This window comes from Bison bison, unplaced genomic scaffold, assembly GCF_000754665.1.
Source record: "Bison bison bison isolate TAMUID 2011002044 unplaced genomic scaffold, Bison_UMD1.0 scf7180017864263, whole genome shotgun sequence".
Lineage (NCBI taxonomy): Eukaryota > Metazoa > Chordata > Mammalia > Artiodactyla > Bovidae > Bison > Bison bison.
Genome location: NW_011494835.1, coordinates 1540051 through 1559910, shown reverse-complemented (window position 1 = coordinate 1559910; position 19860 = coordinate 1540051). Strand labels below are relative to the sequence as shown.

The 19860-nt window shown below is 35.9% G+C and overlaps 1 protein-coding gene across 2 annotated transcripts in view; it reads left to right on the top strand.

The window, feature by feature from the left end:
- Nucleotides 1–19860, top strand: part of GSTCD (glutathione S-transferase, C-terminal domain containing) — a 151496-nt gene that overhangs the window by 22467 nt on the left and 109169 nt on the right. For both annotated transcript variants that reach the window (XM_010848252.1, XM_010848253.1), the window contains exons 4-5: nucleotides 3501–3752; nucleotides 9269–9362. In XM_010848252.1, the coding sequence (XP_010846554.1) occupies nucleotides 3501–3752; nucleotides 9269–9362 (346 nt within the window). The remainder of the gene's footprint in view (nucleotides 1–3500; nucleotides 3753–9268; nucleotides 9363–19860) is intronic.

Genomic DNA, 19860 nt, shown 5'->3' with positions numbered 1-19860 from the left:
TCTTTGTCAGGTTTTGGTATTAGGATGATGGTGGCCTCATAGAATGAGTTTGGAAGTTTCCCTTCCTCTGCAATTTTCTGGAAGAGTTTGAGTAGGATAGGTGTTAGCTCTTCTCTAAATTTTTGGTAGAATTCAGTTGTGAAGCCGTCTGGACCTGGGCTTTTGTTTGCTGGAAGATTTCTGATTACAGTTTCAATTTCCATGCTTGTGATGGGTCTGTTAAGATTTTCTATTTCTTCCTGGTTCTGGTTTGGAAAAGTTGTACTTTTCTAAGAATTTGTCCATTTCTTCCACGTTGTCCATTTTATTGGCATATAATTGCTGATAGTAGTCTCTTATGATCCTTTGTATTTGTGTGTTGTCTGTTGTGATCTCTCCATTTTCATTTCTAATTTTATTGATTTGATTTTTCTCCCTTTGTTTCTTGATGAGTCTGGCTAATGGTTTGTCAATTTTATTTATCCTTTCAAAGAACCAGCTTTTGGCTTTGTTGATTTTTGCTATGGTCTCTTTTGTTTCTTTTGCATTTATTTCTGCTCTAATTTTTAAGATTTCTTTCCTTCTACTAACCAGGGGGTTCTTCATTTCTTCCTTTTCTAGTTGCTTTAGGTGTAGAGTTAGGTTATTTATTTGTCTTTTTCTTGTGTCTTGAGGTATGCCTGTATTGCTATGAACTTTCCCCTTAGGACTGCTTTTACAGTATCCCACAGGTTTGGGGTTGTTGTGTTTTCATTTTCATTCATTTCTATGCATATTTTGATTTCTTTTTTGATTTCTTCTGTGATTTGTTGGTTATTCAGCAGCGTGTTGTTCAGCCTCCATATGCTGGAATTTTTAATAGTTTTGCTCCTGTAATTGAGATCTAATCTTATTGCACTGTGGTCAGAAAAGATGCTTGGAATGATTTCAGTTTTTGAATTGACCAAGGCTAGATTTATGGCCCAGGATGTGATCTATCCTGGAGAAGGTTCCGTGTGCGCTTGAGAAAAAGGTGAAATTCATTGTTTTCGGGTGAAATGTCCTATAGATATCAATTAGGTCTAACTGGTCTATTGTATCGTTTAAAGTTTGTGTTTTCTTGTTAATTTTCTGTTTAGTTGATCTATCCATAGATGTGAGTGGGGTATTAAAGTCTCCCACTATTATTGTGTTATTGTTAATTTCCCCTTTCATACTTGTTAGCAAAATCTCTTAATGGGCCATAAGCAGCATTTTGAAGAAGAGGTGGCAAGAATACACAGAAGAACTGTACAAAAAAGAGCTTCACAACCAAGATAATCACAATGGTGTGATCACTCACCTAGAGCCAGACATCCTGGAATGTGAAGTCAAGTGGGCCTTAGAAAGCATCACTATGAACAAAGCTAGTGGAGGTGAAGGAATTCTAGTTAAGCTATTTCAAATCCTGAAAGGTGATTCTGTGAAAGTGCTGCACTCAATATGCCAGCAAATTTGGAAAACTCAGCAGTGGCCACAGGACTGGAAAAGGTCAGTTTTCATTCCAATCCCAAAGAAAGGCAATGCCAAAGAATGCTCAAACTACCGCCCAATTGCACTCATCTCACACGCTAGTAAAGTAATGCTCAAAATTCTCCAAGCCAGGCTTCAGCAATACATGAACCATGAACTTCCAGATGTATAAGCTGGTTTTAGAAAAGGAGAGGAACCAGAGATCAAATTCCCAACATACGCTGGATCATCGAAAAAGCAAGAGTTCCAGAAAAACATCAACTTTTGCTTTATTGACTATGCCAAAGCCTTTGACTGTGTGGATCACAACAAACTGTGGAAAATTCTGAAAGAGATGGGAATACCAGACCCCCTGACCTGCCTCTTGAGAAACCTATATGCATGTCAGGAAGCAACAGTTAGAACTGGATGTGGAACAACAGACTGGTTCCAAATAGGAAAAGGAGTATGCCAAGGCTGTATATTGTCAACCTGCTTATTTAACTTCTATGCAGAGTATATCATGAGAAACGCTGTGCTGGAAGAAGCACAAGCTGGAATCAAGATTGCCGGGAGAAATATCAATAACCTCAGATATGCAGATGACACCACCCTTATGGCAGAAAGTGAAGAGGAACTAAAAAGCCTCTTGATGAAGGTGAAAGAGGAGAGTGAAAAAGTTGGCTTAAAGCTCAACATTCAGGAAATAGAGATCATGGCATCTGGTCCCATCACTTCATGGGAAATAGATGGGGAAACAGTGGAAACAGTGTCAGACTTTATTTTTTGGGGGGCTGCAAAATCACTGCAGATGGTGATTGCAGCCAGGAAATTAAAAGATGCTTACTCCTTGGAAGGAAAGTTATGACCAACCTAGATAGCATATTGAGAAGCAGAGGCATTACTGTGCCAACAAAGGTCCATCTAGTCAAGGCTATGGTTTTTCCAGTGGTCATGTATAGATGTGAGAGTTGGACTGTGAAGAAAGCTGAGTGCCAAGGAATTGATGTTTTTGAACTGTGGTTTTGGAGAAGACTGTTGAGAGTCTCTTGGACTGCAAGGAGATCCAACCAGTCCATTCTAAAGGATATCAGTCCTGGGTGTTCTTTGGAAGGACTGATGCTAAAGCTGAAATTCCTGTACTTTGGCCTCATGTGAAGAGTTGACTCATTGGAAAAGACTCTGATGCTGGGAGGGATCGGGGGCAGGAGGAGAAGGGTACGACAGAGGATGAGATGGCTGGATGGCATCACTGACTCAGTGGACGTGAGTCTGGGTGACCTCCGGGAGTTGGTGATGGACATGGAGGCCTGGCGTGCTGCAGTTCATGGGGTCTCAAAGAGTCGGACACAACTGAGCGACTGAACTGAACTGATAACTAGATATATCTGTAGAGATTTTCTGTGATTTGTCCTTTTCACTTTTTCTGTTCATAATTATAAGTCATAATCTGTTTGTAACATTATAACTTTCTATGGAAACAGCATTCAGTGTCTTACAAAGAAGAAGAACATTCTAATTTTTAAAGAAATTGAAGTTTGGTGGTGGTGCTAGGGAGAAAGCATCTGACCAAGGCAAAATAAACGTTAATTTACATCAGGGGTAATGGTTTCCAATGTTTTTAATTTGAAAAGTCTTTCTTTAAATGCTGCATCCTCATAAAAAGCAACAAACTGCTGATAAATGCAACTATGTGGATGAATCTCAGAATCATACTGCTAAATGAAACAAACCACATTTTGTGATCCCATTTTCATGCAGTTCTAGAAAAGACAGAATTATACACATGAGAAGCAGATCAGTGATTGCCTGCAACTGACTGGGGAGCAGAGACTGGTTGCCAGCAGTCACAAGGGAACTTTCCTCTGTGACATTGAGCATTCCAGTAGGAAGTTATCATAGTTGCACAACTGCTTAAATTTACTGAAACTCATTCTGTGAACTGTACACTTAAAATGTGTGAATTTTATGGTATGTAAGGTTACTTCAATCAGCTCTTATAACAAACAAAAATTATGTATAATAATATGTTTTGTTCTTTTTCTGCCTAGGTAATTATCTGCAGGAAACTTTCTGGAAAGCTGGTAGAATTTCCACTGCTGGCTGCCTGGTACCAGAGGATTCAGGAAGTGCCAAGAGTGCAAACAGCAGCTTCTCAGTGTGGGATCCAATTTATCAGTTTACCAGAATTACAGACCACCTCAAGTCAACAGCCCCCAAACTTGGATGAGGCCCCAAGTGCAGAGGAGCAAAATGATCCTTCGTTTATTGGAGGACCAAGACCCACTATGACTAAATTAATGGTAATTCAGTTGTTTTTATTAAAATTTTGTTTGAAAGATTCCATGTGATAAAAGTTGCTTAGTATACTACCCCAACTTGTAATTATCTATTGACATTTTTGTTATAAATTTTATTTACATCACTCTTAACCAATCACACTCTCCACTAGTCTTTTCATTTAAGTGAAATACAGTAAATTGAAGATGTTTACTATTATGTGTCTTTGGAGATAAGTCAGAATATATATTTTTAAGAGTATTTTTCTCAAAACATTTTGTTTTACATTTGATACACCAAAGTCGTATCTCATATGGTCAAGTTTACTGTTTTAACCTGATGTTTTTCTGTTGCAAGGAACTAGTCTTGTTTTTTTTAATTTTGAGGTGATGATTTGAATTAAAGATATGAGAATGATTATCTCAATTTATTTGCCAAAGTTTTGTCTAAATTTAAGATTTTTGAATTCTGTTTTTAATTTATTCCTTGATTTTATTACCTTATATAGAATAAGAATGCATATCATTTATTTTTCTCTGTTTGTAGCATAATTTGTTTCTAATGGTACTAAGTGTATATGTTTTCACCAATAGGCTTTCTTTTCACTATCGTTCAAAACAATTTGCAAAGGAACTTCTCTGGTGGTCCAGTGGCTAAGACTGCATTACTAATGCAGAGGGCCCAGGTTCAACCCCTGGTCAGAGAACTAGATACCACATGCTACAATTAAGACCTGGTGCAGCCACATAAATAAATACTTTAAAATATTTACAAAAATGGCTTGCTTTTAACTGAGACTACTTGAAGATTTATTTGAATAGGGAATTCATGAATTAATTTGAGCTAGTCATCTGAGTTGTACTGGCAAAAAAATTAGTATATTTTTCTTACTTGGGTTAGGAAGTATCTGAGTTCTAGTGTTAAAAAAGTTCTTTGATTTAGAAAAGCACAAGAAGATGTTAGTAGTAACACCAGCTCCTCATCTCTTCAGCTAAGTTTTGTTAGCCTAGTGATGAAACAATGAAACAGGAGTTGATTTTAGAAGATATAGTAGTTTGATGTGTCTTGATCAGATGGTTATATTGTTCAGCAATCTTTCGTTTACCTCCTGATTGTTTTTGTTTGTAAAACTAATTGTCAGGAGAGTAATCTTTGTATTAAAATACTAATTTCTAAAATTTTAGCAAACCAATAATCCGTGCTTTTATTTGAATTCATACTTTTACAGAGTCTTGAAAAAAGATTGGTAATTCAGATTTTTCTGCCTGTGCTTTTCCAGCAAAAAAATGATATTAGGAAAGACATTTGCCTTTGTTCCACTTTAAAATATTTATATAAAAGAGATAAATATATTCAGAGAAAAGTTAAACAATCATAAAAATTAGCCCTTTGTAATAATATTAAAAATATAAAGGAATCCTGAAATTTTAAATTACAGGGGATGAGTTAGTTCAGGTCCTCCAAGAAGCAAATTCCAAGATAGGGTTAGATGTGCTGCAGGAGGGGGAGGGCACCAGAGGAGGGTGCATGAGCCTTCAAAGATGGTGCAGGTTTGACCACTGTGCATGAAAACAGGAAAGGAAGGAAGGTGGCATCAGGAAAGTCAGACTTCCGTGCAATTCTGTGAAGGTTTGGTCAAGGTAGTGAGGAATCCTCGAGCTTCAATCCTCTGTCACAGAGTTCCATGTTTCTCAAAAGTGGCCTGCACTCTCAGTCTCTGTGCCTGAGACTTAGTCACTGACTTGGCAATAGTCCCTGGGAAGGCTATATTAGAGACCAGGTGACTTGGGTTCTACCCAGCTTTGTAGTCAAGCTAACATTAGTATTATACCTTCAGTAAGGCATTTAACCAAATGGTCTCAATTTCTCCTTTTATAGAGTGAGGTATACATTTGTATTCTTTGGAACTCTGCATTGAGATGTTTATATCTTTCCTTTTCTCCTTTGCTTATCGCTTCTTTTCTTTTCACAGCTATTTGTAAGGCCTCCCCAGACAGCTATTTTGCTTTTTTGCATTTCTTTTCCATGGGGATGGTCTTGATCCCTGTCTCCTGTACAATGTCACGAACCTCATTCCATAGTTCATCAGGCACTCTGTCTATCACATCTAGGCCCTTAAATCTATTTCTCACTTCCACTGTATAATCATAAGGAATTTGATTTAGGTCATACCTGAATGGTCTAGTGGTTTTCCCTACTTTCTTCAATTTAAGTCTGAATTTGGCAATAAGGAGTTCATGGTCTGAGCCACAGTCAGCTCCTGGTCTTGTTTTTGCTGACTGTATAGAGCTTCTCCATCTTTGGCTGCAGAGAATATAATCAATCTGATTTCAGTGTTGACCATCTGGTGATGTCCATGTATAGAGTCTTCTCTTGTGTTGTTGGAAGAGGGTGTTTGTTATGACCAGTGCATTTTCTTGGCAAAACTCTATTAGTCTTTGCCCTGCTTCATTCCGTATTCCAAGGCCAAATTTGCCTGTTACTCCAGGTGTTTCTTGACTTCCTACTTTTGCATTCCAGTCTCCTATAATGAATACGACATCTTTTTGGGGTGTTAGTTCTAAAAGGTCTTGTAGTCTTCATAGAACCGTTCAACTTCAGCTTCTTCAGCGTTACTGGTTGGGGCATAGACTTGGATTACTATGATATTGAATGGTTTGATCTGATCTGATACATTTGTATATGAGTCATTTTTAATTTTAAATCTTTATGATTGTATGAAAGTTGACTGGGACATCACATCAGCAATTTTAAAAGAACAAAGTTTTCAAATCTAAAAATAAACTAAAATTTCAATTTTCTTTTAATTCTACCTTGATTGTGTGTATTGGATACGTTTTTTCTTTTTATCACTTTCCCAGCTTTTTTAAAGTTCACCTAAGTAACATTTTCCTTTTTAATAGGGCATTGTTTTTGCTAAGTTTCTCATTGTCATATATTTGAAAGACAATATTATATCAAATTAACATATTCTGTGAATGTATTTATTTATACTGTAGTTTTTCATTTCTGTATAGTCAGAGTGTGTGTGTGTGTGTGTGTGTGTGTTTTTGCCAATTGCATGATGACACATGAAATTGGTCCTAAGTGGATGTGTAAAATCGGAGAAGGCAATGGCACCCCACTCCAGTACTCTTGCCTGGAAAATCCCATGGACGGGGGAGCCTGGTAGGCTGCAGTCCATGGGGTAGCGAAGAATTGGACATGACTGAAGTGACTTAGCAGCAGCAGCAGCAGCAGCAGATGTGTAAAATACAAAAAATTTTCTTGGTAATGCTCACATCTCACCCTTTTTTCCTTCTATTTTCTCTGGCACAGTCTTGCCTCCAAAATCTCCCGTATTCTTGAGAGGTTTTAAATTTATTTATTCATCCAGTCAGTCAAAAAATGTACATGTATTTACTAAACACCAGACATTGTTCTGAATGTTGAATATATGAAGAACAAATTGGACTGCCCTCATAGAGGTTACATTCTGGTGGGGATAGGTAAATAAAAACCACAAGTAAATATGTAACACATTAGCTAATGATAAGTGTTATAAAAATAATGTGGGATGAGGGGAGTGGAGATGATGGAGGTCATGATCGTATTTTAGATAAGGTGGTCAAGAAGTCTTAACTGATGAGGTGAAGACATTGATCAGATGACCAGAATGAACATTTGAAGATTTGGAGGATATGTTCTAGGCATATAGTCCAGCTAGTAGAAGACCCTGAACAAATTTACAGAGACAGAAAATGGATCAGTAGTTGCCCAGGCCAGGGAGCTATGGGCAGAGAACAGAGAATATCTGCTAATGGATATGGGATGTCTTTTTTTGAGATGATGAAAATGTTCTCAAGGTAGATAGTGGTGATGGTTACACAACCGTGAATATTTTAAAAACCATTGTACTCTTTAAAGGAACAGATTTTATGGCATAGAAATTATATTTCAAAATAGCTGTATTTTATAAAAGACCCTCAGTTAAGAATGAGTATGGTAAAATGAGGAATATCAAGAAGTTCAGTGTGGCTAGATTGGACTAAGGGAGTTTTAGGAAAGAGGTGATGATGTCAAAGAGATATGTTTATCTTTCTGGAGGCAGGTGAGTACTCTGGCCTCTATACCTGTAGCTATATACATACCCCAACAAAAGAATCTTTTTTACCATTTCCTTTTGGACTGGAATTCAGCTAGTCTTCATGATGGAAAGTAATCTCCTAAACTAACTGACTACAAAGGGGTTAATGATTGATTTTCAGGGATTTTTCTTTTGAATAAGATATTCCTGGAGATTAAAAAAAAAACCAATTCCAGAATCATGGATATCTATCTTGTGGGCTGTGGACACCGAATGTTATTACAGAGGGTCTGGAAATCCATGAGTAAGCCATGCCACTGTCTGTAGATCAAATAAATAAATATACAACATTCAACATGAGGAAGGAACCTGAGAATTTTTTTGTATATGGAAGAGGGACAATCATTTTTTTAAATGTTGGGAACTAGTTGGTTAAACAAAAGGGATCCTTTTCTAGAGATTTTATAGGTCCTCGTAAGAGACTAGTATGATGATATTTGGGGTGCATGTTAAAGTGGGGACTTTTTGATCCTTTAAATATAGCTGCTAGGCTGTAGCAACTTTTGAATAATACATGACAGACCTTGATGGATGTATGCAGAGTTAGTTTTGATTATGTGGATTGTTTTTGATAAAAGTTTTATTCTCAGGTGACTTTTCTCTTTGACACCTAATATTTCTAGGTGGCTTATTACTTCTATGTCACTTCAGGTAATAATTTTAGTAGGAAGTTTAATAGGAAAGTAACCATACTGTTAAGAAACTCAACATTTATTTCTTGTTTTGGGGGGAAGAATACTTTTCAAAAACATCTTGATCATTATTTCTTCTGCTTTTACTTGTTTCTGACTTCTGTTTGCAGAAGTCAGGGTAAGTGTTTAAAGAGTTTTAACAGTAAGCAGAGAACAAGGTCAAATACAAATTTTCGTGATAGTCTCAGATCCCATAGTGTGAATCTAAAGAAGAGAATCTATTAGGGTTGTATTTAAGATCATAAACAAGCAAGCAAACAAACAAACAAAAAAATAGAATACACTGTGATAACAATTAGAGAAAGAGAATAAACCACCTGTTCATTCATTCACCAAGCATTTATTCAGTGTTACACCAGGCAGTGCATCAGACTCAACTATGTATTAGTATGGCCTATGGAACTCAATTATATCTCTTCACAGATATTTTACTTTTCTCTCTGGGTGGCTATGTATGAAATATTTTTCTGATGATTATTACAAGTTCCTACTTCTTTGAAATATCTTGTGATATTCTGCAGTCATGGAATAGCTAGAGATATTTGAAAGAGTATATATATTTCAACATATATCTCTTATGTAACAATATTTTGAGGAATGCTTGATGTTTATTAGAATCTGTATTTCACCTTGCCAGTGTAGAAAATAGAATTTGGTGTTCTAGAATATAACAGGATTATATTAATTCATTAATTTGGAAAGGGCCTATCTCCTTTTCCAGGAAAAAGGCATTGAAGTGATGTTTTCTCCCCACCCTTGCCCTACTTGGACCCTTGATTGGGATACACTTCCTGCAGCAGTGAGCCCAAAGGAAGGTAAATTGTTTTTTGTTTTGTCTCTTTAAATTTTATTCATACTCTGGATACCCTCCTCTGACCCATCTTCCAGTTCTCTAGTTCTCTCTTTGGCTATCTCTAACATTCTGATCATACTATCCACTGAGTTTTCATTTTATTTTTATTACAAAAATTTTACATATACACATTGCTTTAGTTTAGTATTTCCCACATTTGCCAAATCTGTTCTTTGTTTTTTCTTTGCTGAAGTATTTTGAAACCTATCCCAGAAATATGTCACCCATAATACACATCTAAACAATATTGACATCTTAAATAATCACCATGTCATTATCATGCTTAATAAAAATCAACAAAAATTCCTTCATCATCTAATAACCACTTCATAATAATTTCCCCCAATTATTTAAAATATTATTTGAAAAAATATTTTGATAGATTTTTTAGTTAAATATATTTTTTATCGCTAAAAACTACATTTGGTTTGTTTATTTTGATGATATATTTTCCTTGGTCGTGTTTCAATTTTCTCTTTTTATAATTGTTTAAACATAGTGATTTTGTATACTGCATATATTATTTCTAATAGCTGATATTCATTGAGGTCTAATACTTCTGTTCATTGTTTCTGTTGACTTCATTCCTGGTGTCTCACATCCCTGTCAATTTTGTAATTTTAGATGCTGAATTCATTTTTGGGGTTCCCTAAATTTTGGAATCTTGTGAGACCTGGTTAGAAATGAATTCCCATAGTTAGAATTTATGTTTGTGTATGCCAGACATCTTAAACTATTGCACTTAATGCACTGGAACTTATTTTTTCAGGTTGCGATTCCTTCGCCCTTTTCTATCTAGAACTGAGGCTTACACAGAAAATTAACTTTTTCACCTTTCTTTGTTGTTGAATAGAGCTTTAAAAAAAACATCTTTTCACAATGAATATAGCTTTTCAAGGTTTCTGCTTCCATGTAGTGATACTAGTTTCAGCTTTCCACCATGCTAGGGATCAAGGACTAGCCTCTCTTCTTTCTCTTGCTGTTAAAACCTAGAGCCCTATTATCAGTAGATACCCTCCAGGCAGCTGTAGTGTCAGTGAGATCATTATACTGCTTTTTAGTCCCTTTCCCCCTTTATCAGGTCCTATGGATTTTCCTTACTCTCAGAAGTCCAATTAAACAGGTAAAGGATAATAGTTGAAGTTTAAATGCCATTTTAGGCATTTTTAGAGGAGGAACATTTTCATAGCTCAGCATTCTATTTCTTTAATTGTTTATGTGTTCTTTAGTTTTATACTAATCTAAATATCAGAGAAGGCAATGGCACCCCACTCCAGTACTCTTGCCTGGAAAATCCCATGGACAGAGGAGCCTGGTGGGCTGCCGTCTATGGGGTTGCACAGAGTCGGACACGACTGAGCGACTTCACTTTCACTTTTCACTTTCATGCATTGGAGAAGGAAATGGCAACCCACTCCAGCGTTCTTGCCTGGAGAATCCCAGGGATGAGGGAGCCTGATGGGCTGCCATCTATGGGGTCACACAGAGTCGGACACGACTGAAACGACTTAGCAGCAGCAGCAATCTAAATATAAGTTTTGATTTTTAAAGCACTCTTTAAAATCATTTGCCTTCCTTTTTCATGTTCTTCTCTTCTATGATACATCCTGACATTCCTGTATCTCACTAATCACTTCTGTTAATCAAGGAAACATTTTAGAATTCTTCCAAAATGGAAGAAGATTATATTGGATAGTTAAGAATGCTGCTGCAAAGATATTTTATAAAAATGAAATTCATTTTTTGTTTTTATTAACTATATGAAAAATAGTCACTAGTGAATTTGTTAATGTTTTAATTTCGATTTTTTTGGCATTTTACAAAGCTTAGATGTTTTTATTATACATGCAATTAAGTTTTCTATACTCTTCAGTTATAGATTTTGAATGGGTTAAACCTATAGTTTACTAAATAAAAGTCAAATTTTTATTAATACTTACATTAAAATGAAAACAGCCTTTTAAGTGTGGCATGTTTTTCTTTAACTATAATTAATTTACTATGAAGGCAAAATGGTATTTTCACTTATTAATATGAACACTCAATTATATCTGCTAACAACTCAGAAATTTGACATTAAGCATTCATGTCTGGTTGTTTTACTGGTTAGAAGTGCATATCTAATGGAGCTCATGGAATATATTACTCATTTTATTCCTTTAATTGGATCACTTTGTTTTAATAAATATTATGACAAAGATGGAGCTATAACAGTGGATCTCATGGTATACTCACATTTCATTTACTGTAAAAGGTTTGTAGTCTTGTTTAACTAAGGTAGAGTTGTGGTATTTTTCAAGGTTCTGTTTTGAGTTCTGGTGATTTCAATATTGCACAGTTAATAGGATCTTTGTGAAATGAAATTATTGTACATCGTGGTGCAGATGTCACTATGAATGTGTTCTCATGATTTGTGCTCTGGTACTATCTTTTAGGAGAAATTAAATTCTACTAAGATATTATTGGTACTTGGTTCATTTTAATGTGTCAGAAATCAACTCTATTTACATCAAGATTATGGTGCATGAGAATCAGCTTCTTTACTATCAGAGACTGTATTGATTCTCATAAAAGAGTCTAACATAGTTCATAAACCTATCTAATCTCATTCACTCTGCTCACCCGTTTCTCCCCCTCTATCTTATGTACCAGTGCCTAAGTTTCTTGCTATTTTCCTTCTAAGATCTGTATTTTCTCTCTCCATGCCTTCACCTTTATTTTTCTTGCAGCCTTAAATATTCCTCTATTTCCCATTTCTTGAAATTATATTCATCTTTTAAGAATTAACAAAGCTTCTTCATCAGTTATGGAATCAGATTGCCTGGGTTTGAAACCTGGCCTAATAGCTAGCTAGATAACCTATGGCCCGATCCCTTTCTGAGAATGTCTGAATTCTCTGTATTCTCAACAGACAGTTCTCTGTACCTCAATGGCCTTATCTGTAAATAGTGATAATAATACTACTTACCTTATGAGACTGTTGGTATATTCAGTGAACTAATATAAAAAAAGTACAGTGCCAAACTATAAGTAATAACTGTTAAAAAGTACTAATACAGTAATCAGAATTAATCACTTCCTTTCAATATTCCTTTAGTATTTCTCATACTTCATTTTTGATACTTACAGAATACTTCTCTTATACTACGTTTACATACATATTTTCCTTCTCCAATAAACTGTGAACTCTTTAAATATAGGACTTCTGTGAATAGGTCCTCAATACTTTTTTTAAAAAAATTGAACTGGATTGAAACTGTAGATCCTTTTTTATCCCCCCTTGTCTGAGTGTGTTAGACACTCAGTCATGTCCAACTCTTTGTGACTCCATGGACTATAGCCTGCCAGGCTCCTCTGTCCAGGGAATTCTCCAGGCAAGAATAATGGAGTGGGTTGCTATTCCCTTCTCCGTTTTTTCCCCCTTGGTGTTCAGTAAATATTTACTGAGAAAAATGAACAGCTTTGGGGTCTGCAGAGGAGTGTTCTGCCTCCAACACCACTTTCCATCCACGTGAGAGTGAGTTTTTTGCTTGGCCCCAGACGTTCCTGGAGAGGAGGAAGTTTTTGACTGGGGAGTTTGGGGACTTCTGAGTCAGGACAAAACTTGTGTCAATCCAGATGACAAAGGCGCTGTGACACCTAGAATGGAGTTACATCCAAAAGATATGTCTGGGGGCCTGTCTTTACTATTTAATTTCTGGTCCTGATGAAAATTAAGCCAACTAAAGTCCTGGACCTGTAGAGGTTCCCAGAATTGTGGTAATCATGCAGATCCTTTTCTTTTTTTCAAACTTCCAGGCAACTTTTTTATCTCATTGAGATTTAAAAGGCTAAAATAGTTGGGATTATTTAGTTTTAAGAAAAGAGAACTGGATATTTAATTTACATTATTATTTTTATTGTTGTTGTTACTATTATTAGTGTGTGTTTTTAAACGGACTGTTGGGGAGTACGTTGCAGACATCATGACTTCACTTCTCTGTACTTACCTTTGAGAACAAGACCATTTTCTTATATAGCTGTAGTACAATGATCAAAACAGGATATTTACTTTAGTACATACTTTTATCTAATGTAGAGTTCAGAAGATTCTAGTACATTTAGTTATCATGTCTCTTTAGTTTCCTTTAATGTCGAATAGTTTCTCAGACCTCAGATGTTTTTTGTCTTTCATAACATGAACTTTTTTGAAGGGTTCTGGCCAAGTTTTTGGTAGACTGTCTCTCAATTTGGATTTGTTTAATGTTTCCTCATAATCAGATTCACTTTACACATTTTTGGTGGGAATGCTACAAAAATGATGTTGCGTCCTTCTCAGTGCTTCATTATCAGAAGGCATATTATATCTGTTTGGGCCCAGTTATGTTAACTTTAATCATTTGGTTAAGCTGGGGTCTGCCAGGGGTCTCTGTCATATTACTATTTTGCTATACTGACTTAGGTAGTTTGTAGGGAGATATAAGACTACATAATAACTTGTTTCTTTTCAATCTTTCACTTACTAGTTTATATTCATTTGATGCTTCTTGCCTGTGATAGTTGCAAAATAGTGATTTTTCAACTCCATCATATTTCTATATTTATTAGTTGTCACTGCACTGTGAGGAAGTCTTCTTTCTCCTTTCTTCTATCTTTCCTTTTTTTCTTTCTTCCTTTCTACTCATAAAATTTTTAAGTTAAGTTTCAGTGCTCAAGTTGTTGTAGCTGCCTTCAGGTTAGCTCCTAATCCTTTGGAAATGCCCCAATTGTTCTATGACGATGTCCTTAATTTTGGGTATAACAAAATATTACAGGCTCATTTTGTCATTTCCCTGCCCCAGCCCTAGAATCAACTGTTTCTCCAAGGAACCCAGGTTCCTTTTAGTAGAGAATGATATTTAGAAACTAAGATTTGGGCACTAGGTATGCTCATTGTTAGCAGTGTTGCTTCTAGGTTCTCTTGGCAGAGAGCTGTGGGCTTCGCAGGTGGTGCTAGTGGTAAAGAACCCACCTGCCAATGCAGGTTAGACGTAACAGACACAGGCTCGATCCCTGAGTCGGGAAGATCCCCTGGAGGAGGCCACAGCAACCTACTCCAGTATTCTTGCCTGGAGAATCCTATGGACAGATGAGACTGGCAGGCTGCAGTCCATAAAGTCGCAGAGTCAGACACTACTGAAACCACTTAGCACACACACAGCAGAGAGATATAGATTGATCCCTTAGGAAATAGATGTATGTGTCTACACATCTATGTACACACACACATCATAATCATACACATCAGCATCTACTGCTATATATATATATCATAGATTATATGTCTATAATCTATATATATTGAAAATCATGATTTTATACTGATACTTCTAATCCCAATTCAGTACCATAAGATTCTTCCTAGTTTTTCTGAATTCAGTATCTGTATCTACCTTTCACAACAGTAAAAATTATAGCACCCAATATCACCTGTGTTTTTGCTCATTTGTTCAGTCCCTCAGTGTTTAGACAGTAATTTCAGAATTATTTTACCCATATCTATGTGAAAAATATACCTGCTAAGTTGAGTTCCAGTTTGTTTGCGGTTATTTTCACTTTTGAATTGAGTGTGTATGGTCACAGTTCTCATGCAGGTAGTTGTGATCACATGGTTCTACAGAAGATGAATTGTGAAAAGTGAAATGTTTGAGTCAGTATTAATCATTGTCCCCTGATAGAAAATCTTCAACCAACAGTCTGCACTGAGAAGACCCGGGCAATAGCATAGTCCCTATTCCTGTTTGTCCTCAAATACCTGTGATTTCCTACTTTAATGAACTAGTATCATTCTGTGAACCTGAAGACTACTTTTGTTAAGTCCAGAGACAAAACTCCAGTTTTGTTTTGTCAAAACAATAAAAGTACACTCCAAGACTCAGTGCTTGCCTTTGGAATTTTTTCCCTCTGAGTATGAAAGGGAGAACAGATATAGTCTTTTGCCTGAAGACCTAGAATAGAGCTGCTTTAAGACACTTACTCCATCGAGATTTCCCTGCATCCTTTCTGTTCTCTGATAGTTTTAGGTGGATGGTTCCTGTATTAGGAGTGGCTCCTAGTCCCTAATAACCATATCAGTCATATAGAAGGGAGGAGTCAGAAGCATGACCTTATAGGAAATAAAAGCAATAGAAGAAGATAGTTACTTAGGTATTGTTCCGTTTATAATCCCTTTTTTTTTCTTATATTCAGAGTTCTACTATCTTAGAAATATGGTCCACTTAGGTATTCATGTGGCCTTGGTTTTGCTTTTGAGCTGCATGAGAGCACTAACTCCTAGGGAGACGGATATGAGGGTGACATCTAAAACCTTAAACGTCTCCACTCATTTACCCCCTGCCACCCAGTTTAGAGTATATACTTATCAGTTGAGAAAAAAGACCAAAAAATTGATGTTAGAGTTTTACTAGAAGGAGATAGTAAGATCTCATCTATCTAGAGGTATTGTATTATATAATATATATAATATAATAATGTTATAGATTTCATTTGCTTGGGACAGATATTTATGAATTCTTAGAACAAGAATTACAAACTTGTGTATTCTAGTTCCTGCTATGTAACTCACTGATTAAATTTATGGTTCTAAGGGAATGTATAATTTTTCAGTCCTAGTGGCAGATTATTCAATTAGTGGTAAGGCATACTTTTTTATCAACTTCTGTTTACAGTAGATGACTAAGGTTTTTAAATTGGAAAGCTTATTCTGATGAGGATCATTTATGTAAATACCAATTTTTATTTCCCCAATTGTTTTCCAGAGAGTATTTGGGGTGTAAAAGAATAATTGATCTTAACATTAGGAAAAAATGTAAAATAAGATGGTGATACATGATAAAGCTAGTAAAAGTGGGCCTCAATGCAAAGTCTCTGCTTTTCCCTGACCCTTGTGTTATATGCTTCTAGAAGCCAAAGGGATCACTCTTTCTTTTTCCAGCAGAAGTGACTGGGAAGGGAAGGATGTGGTCAAGGTCTTTGGATAGAGTTGTAGCCAAGATGGAGAATGGAAGGGCCCAAATAGAGCCTTTTCCTCTATCAGTGATTCTTAAGGTTCTTACCAAACTCTTAAGGGGTATGGTAAACAGCATTATTTATTGCTCTTGGTGCCGGAAGGTCAGGGATGCTAAAAGTTCACCATAATGAAGAACTGTCTCATCTGTAATACAAACATCATCCTCCTTTGGGGAAAATGAAACATAAAAGTTTGTTTTAGCATCTTTAGTCAGAATGTAAGAATGCTATATTGTTCTAAACCATTGCTTTTCAAACTAGGACATCCATCAGAATCATTTGTATGGCATGTTATAACAGAATGCTGGGCCCTACCCCAGAGTCTGAGGCCAGGCCCTAGAGTTTTCATTTCTCGGAAGTATCACCACGTGCTGCTTCTTATTCTTTAGGGACCACAGGTGGGAAGTTATACCCCAGGTAGCTGGTACAGTGAGCACATGGGCTGCTTTGATTCCAAAGTAAGATGAGCAAGATCAAAGTTTTCTGGGTTTTTTTTTTTCTTAACAACCCAAAAATTTATTTTTTGCCTCTAAGCACAAAGTCCATCAGATATAAGCCTTTGTGCATACCGTTGAACCATTTGGTAACCATGAAAACTTCTACTTTAAGTGAAATATGCTAGCAAATATAAGTGGAAGTAGAAATATCTTGATAATATAAATAAAAGTAACTGTCTCTTTCAGGAAATTTTTTTTCTTGAAATGCTGGTCTTAGATTCTTAAGGTGAGATTCAAAATTAGCACACTGTTTTCCTACTTTTAAAAATTATTCTCCAGTGAGACAGTGTAAAGATATAGTCTCCTTAACACTTTTTTGTTTATACTGAGTAACTTTATATTATAAGGCAGTTACATTTTGAACTTTTTGGCATTTAACATACTAAAAGTGCACCAAGAGAATGAGATCAAAGGCTTTTTTTTTTCTTCCGACTTTTATGGGAAAAAAATTCTCTAACATAAATGTTTTTCATTTCTCTAAGTTATACTTAGCTGTGAAACTCAAAACTTGACCATATTTGACTCAGAATGCTACAAATTTATAACTGTTTTCTCTTTCAAGAGTGAGGTTCTCAAGCATTTTGGTGCTTTACCAAAAGTAATACAATCTTGTATTTGAACTGCATTTTAATCCAAAGCTAAAAGCCTCTAAAGCATAGTGTGTATATATATATATATATATAGAGAGAGAGAGAGAGAGAGAGAGAGAGAGGGGGGATTTATATTAAACGGTTTAAAATATAACAAAGTTGCCAAGAACAAGTTTGCTATTTGCTTAGTGGTGCTCTTGGTTTAGTGCCAAACACGAATACAAATAGGTGCAGAGTCTGAGACAGAGAGGTATATCACATATGTATTATATTATTATATATTGTATATATGAATGATGTAAAGCAAACCATGTGTTAAATTCATCTCTTTTTCTAGTAGAAAGTGAGAGAAGTCAGCTAATGTAATAGCAGAAAGAACTGAAACTGACAGAGATGTGTAAATTTTTACTTGGCAAATTCTTCCAATTATAGCATTAAACACTCATATAAAAACGTTGGTCTTTTATAAACTACTAGTTAACTGTACTTTGTAATCAAAAGAGGTAGGGCTGGTAGTAGGAATATTTTTATATAAATTTGAATGAGTAACCATGAGGTGAATATTTTAATTAAAATGAATTAATACATCGTGTTGTAATCTTTATTTGAAATGAAGATGACATAAAGAGGTAGAGAACTAGTGGAAAGCTATCTATTTTTTCAGTGTTATTTTCTTCATGTGGGATTTTAAAAGGTTAAAGTTTCTTTGTGTGAAATGTCAAAAGTTTAAATAAGAAAAAGAGAACCATGTAAAATACACACTCTTATTACACAGTTGACCTTTAAAAAATGCAGGGGTTTGGGTGCCAGTTCTTCTTGCTGTTGAGAATCCCCGTATAGCTCACAGTCCGCCTTGGGAATCCAAGGGGTCCTCTCATACCTGCAGTTCTGCATCCACACATTCAACCAACTACAGATTAAGTTAGAACCACAGTACTTACCATGAAAAGAATCCACATGTAAGCATACCTGCGCAGTTCAAACCCAAGTTGTTAACAAGTCCACAGTACTTGTATAGTAATAACACATTCATTTATATTTATTTAAGCCTTTTTAATTTAAACCTTTTAAAAATGCTATACCTGTTCAAGGGCTTCCCTGGTGGCTCAGTGGTAGAGAATCCTTCTGCCACTTCAGGAGACATGGGTTTGATCCCTGGGTCAGGAAGATCTTTTGGAGAAGGAAATGACAACCCACTCCAATATGCTTGCCTGCAGAATCCCATGGACAGAGGAGCCTGGCGGGCTACAGTCCATGGGGTCGCAAAAGAGTCAGACATGAGTTAGCAACTAAACAAGAACAACAGCAACCAATACCTGTTAAAGTTTCGCGTGAAGAACACTTTAAATAATTTAATCAGATTCTCCTCAAATTTACCTATATGTTTAGCATAACTTTTATCAAAATCCCAAGATTTTTAGTAGATATAGACAAGTTTATTCTAAGTTTTATGTGAAAAAAGAATTTGGAAAAGAATGGTAGAGAGAATCGTTCTACTCAATGTTGACTTCCTGTGTAGCCACAGTAATTGGAGAGATATCATATAGATCAATAGAACAGAATAGAGAACCTACAAAAAGGCGTAAAAGCAACTCATTTGGAGAAGAGGAGGCAAGAATATACAATGGATTAAAGACAATCTCTTTAACAAATGGTGCTGGGAAAACTGATCAACCACTTGTAAAAGAATGAAACTAGAACACTTTCTAACACCATACACAAAAATAAACTCAAAATGGATTAAAGATCTAAACATAAGACCAGAAACTATAAAACTCCTAGAGGAGAACATAGGCAAAACACTCTCCGACATACATCACAGCAGGATCCTCTATGACCCACCTCCCAGAATATCGGAAATAAAAGCAAAAATAAACAAATGGGACCTAATTAACCTTAAAAGCTTCTGCACATCAAAGGAAACTATCAGCAAGGTGAAAAGACAGCCTTCAGAATGGGAGAAAATAATAGCAAATGAAGCAACTGACAAACAACTAATCTCAAAAATATACAAGCAACTCCTACAGCTCAACTCCAGAAAAATAAATGACCCAATCAAAAAACGGGCCAAAGAACTAAATAGACATTTCTCCAAAGAAGACATACAGATGGCTAACAAACACATGAAAAGATGCTCAACATCACTCATTATCAGAGAAATGCAAATCAAGACCACTATGAGGTACCATTTCACACCAGTCAGAATGGCTGCGATCCAAAAGTCTACAAATAATAAATGCTGGAGAGGGTGTGGAGAAAAGGGAACCCTTTTACACTGTTGGTGGGAATGCAAACTAGTACAGCCACTATGGAGAACAGTGTGGAGATTCCTTAAAAAACTGGAAAT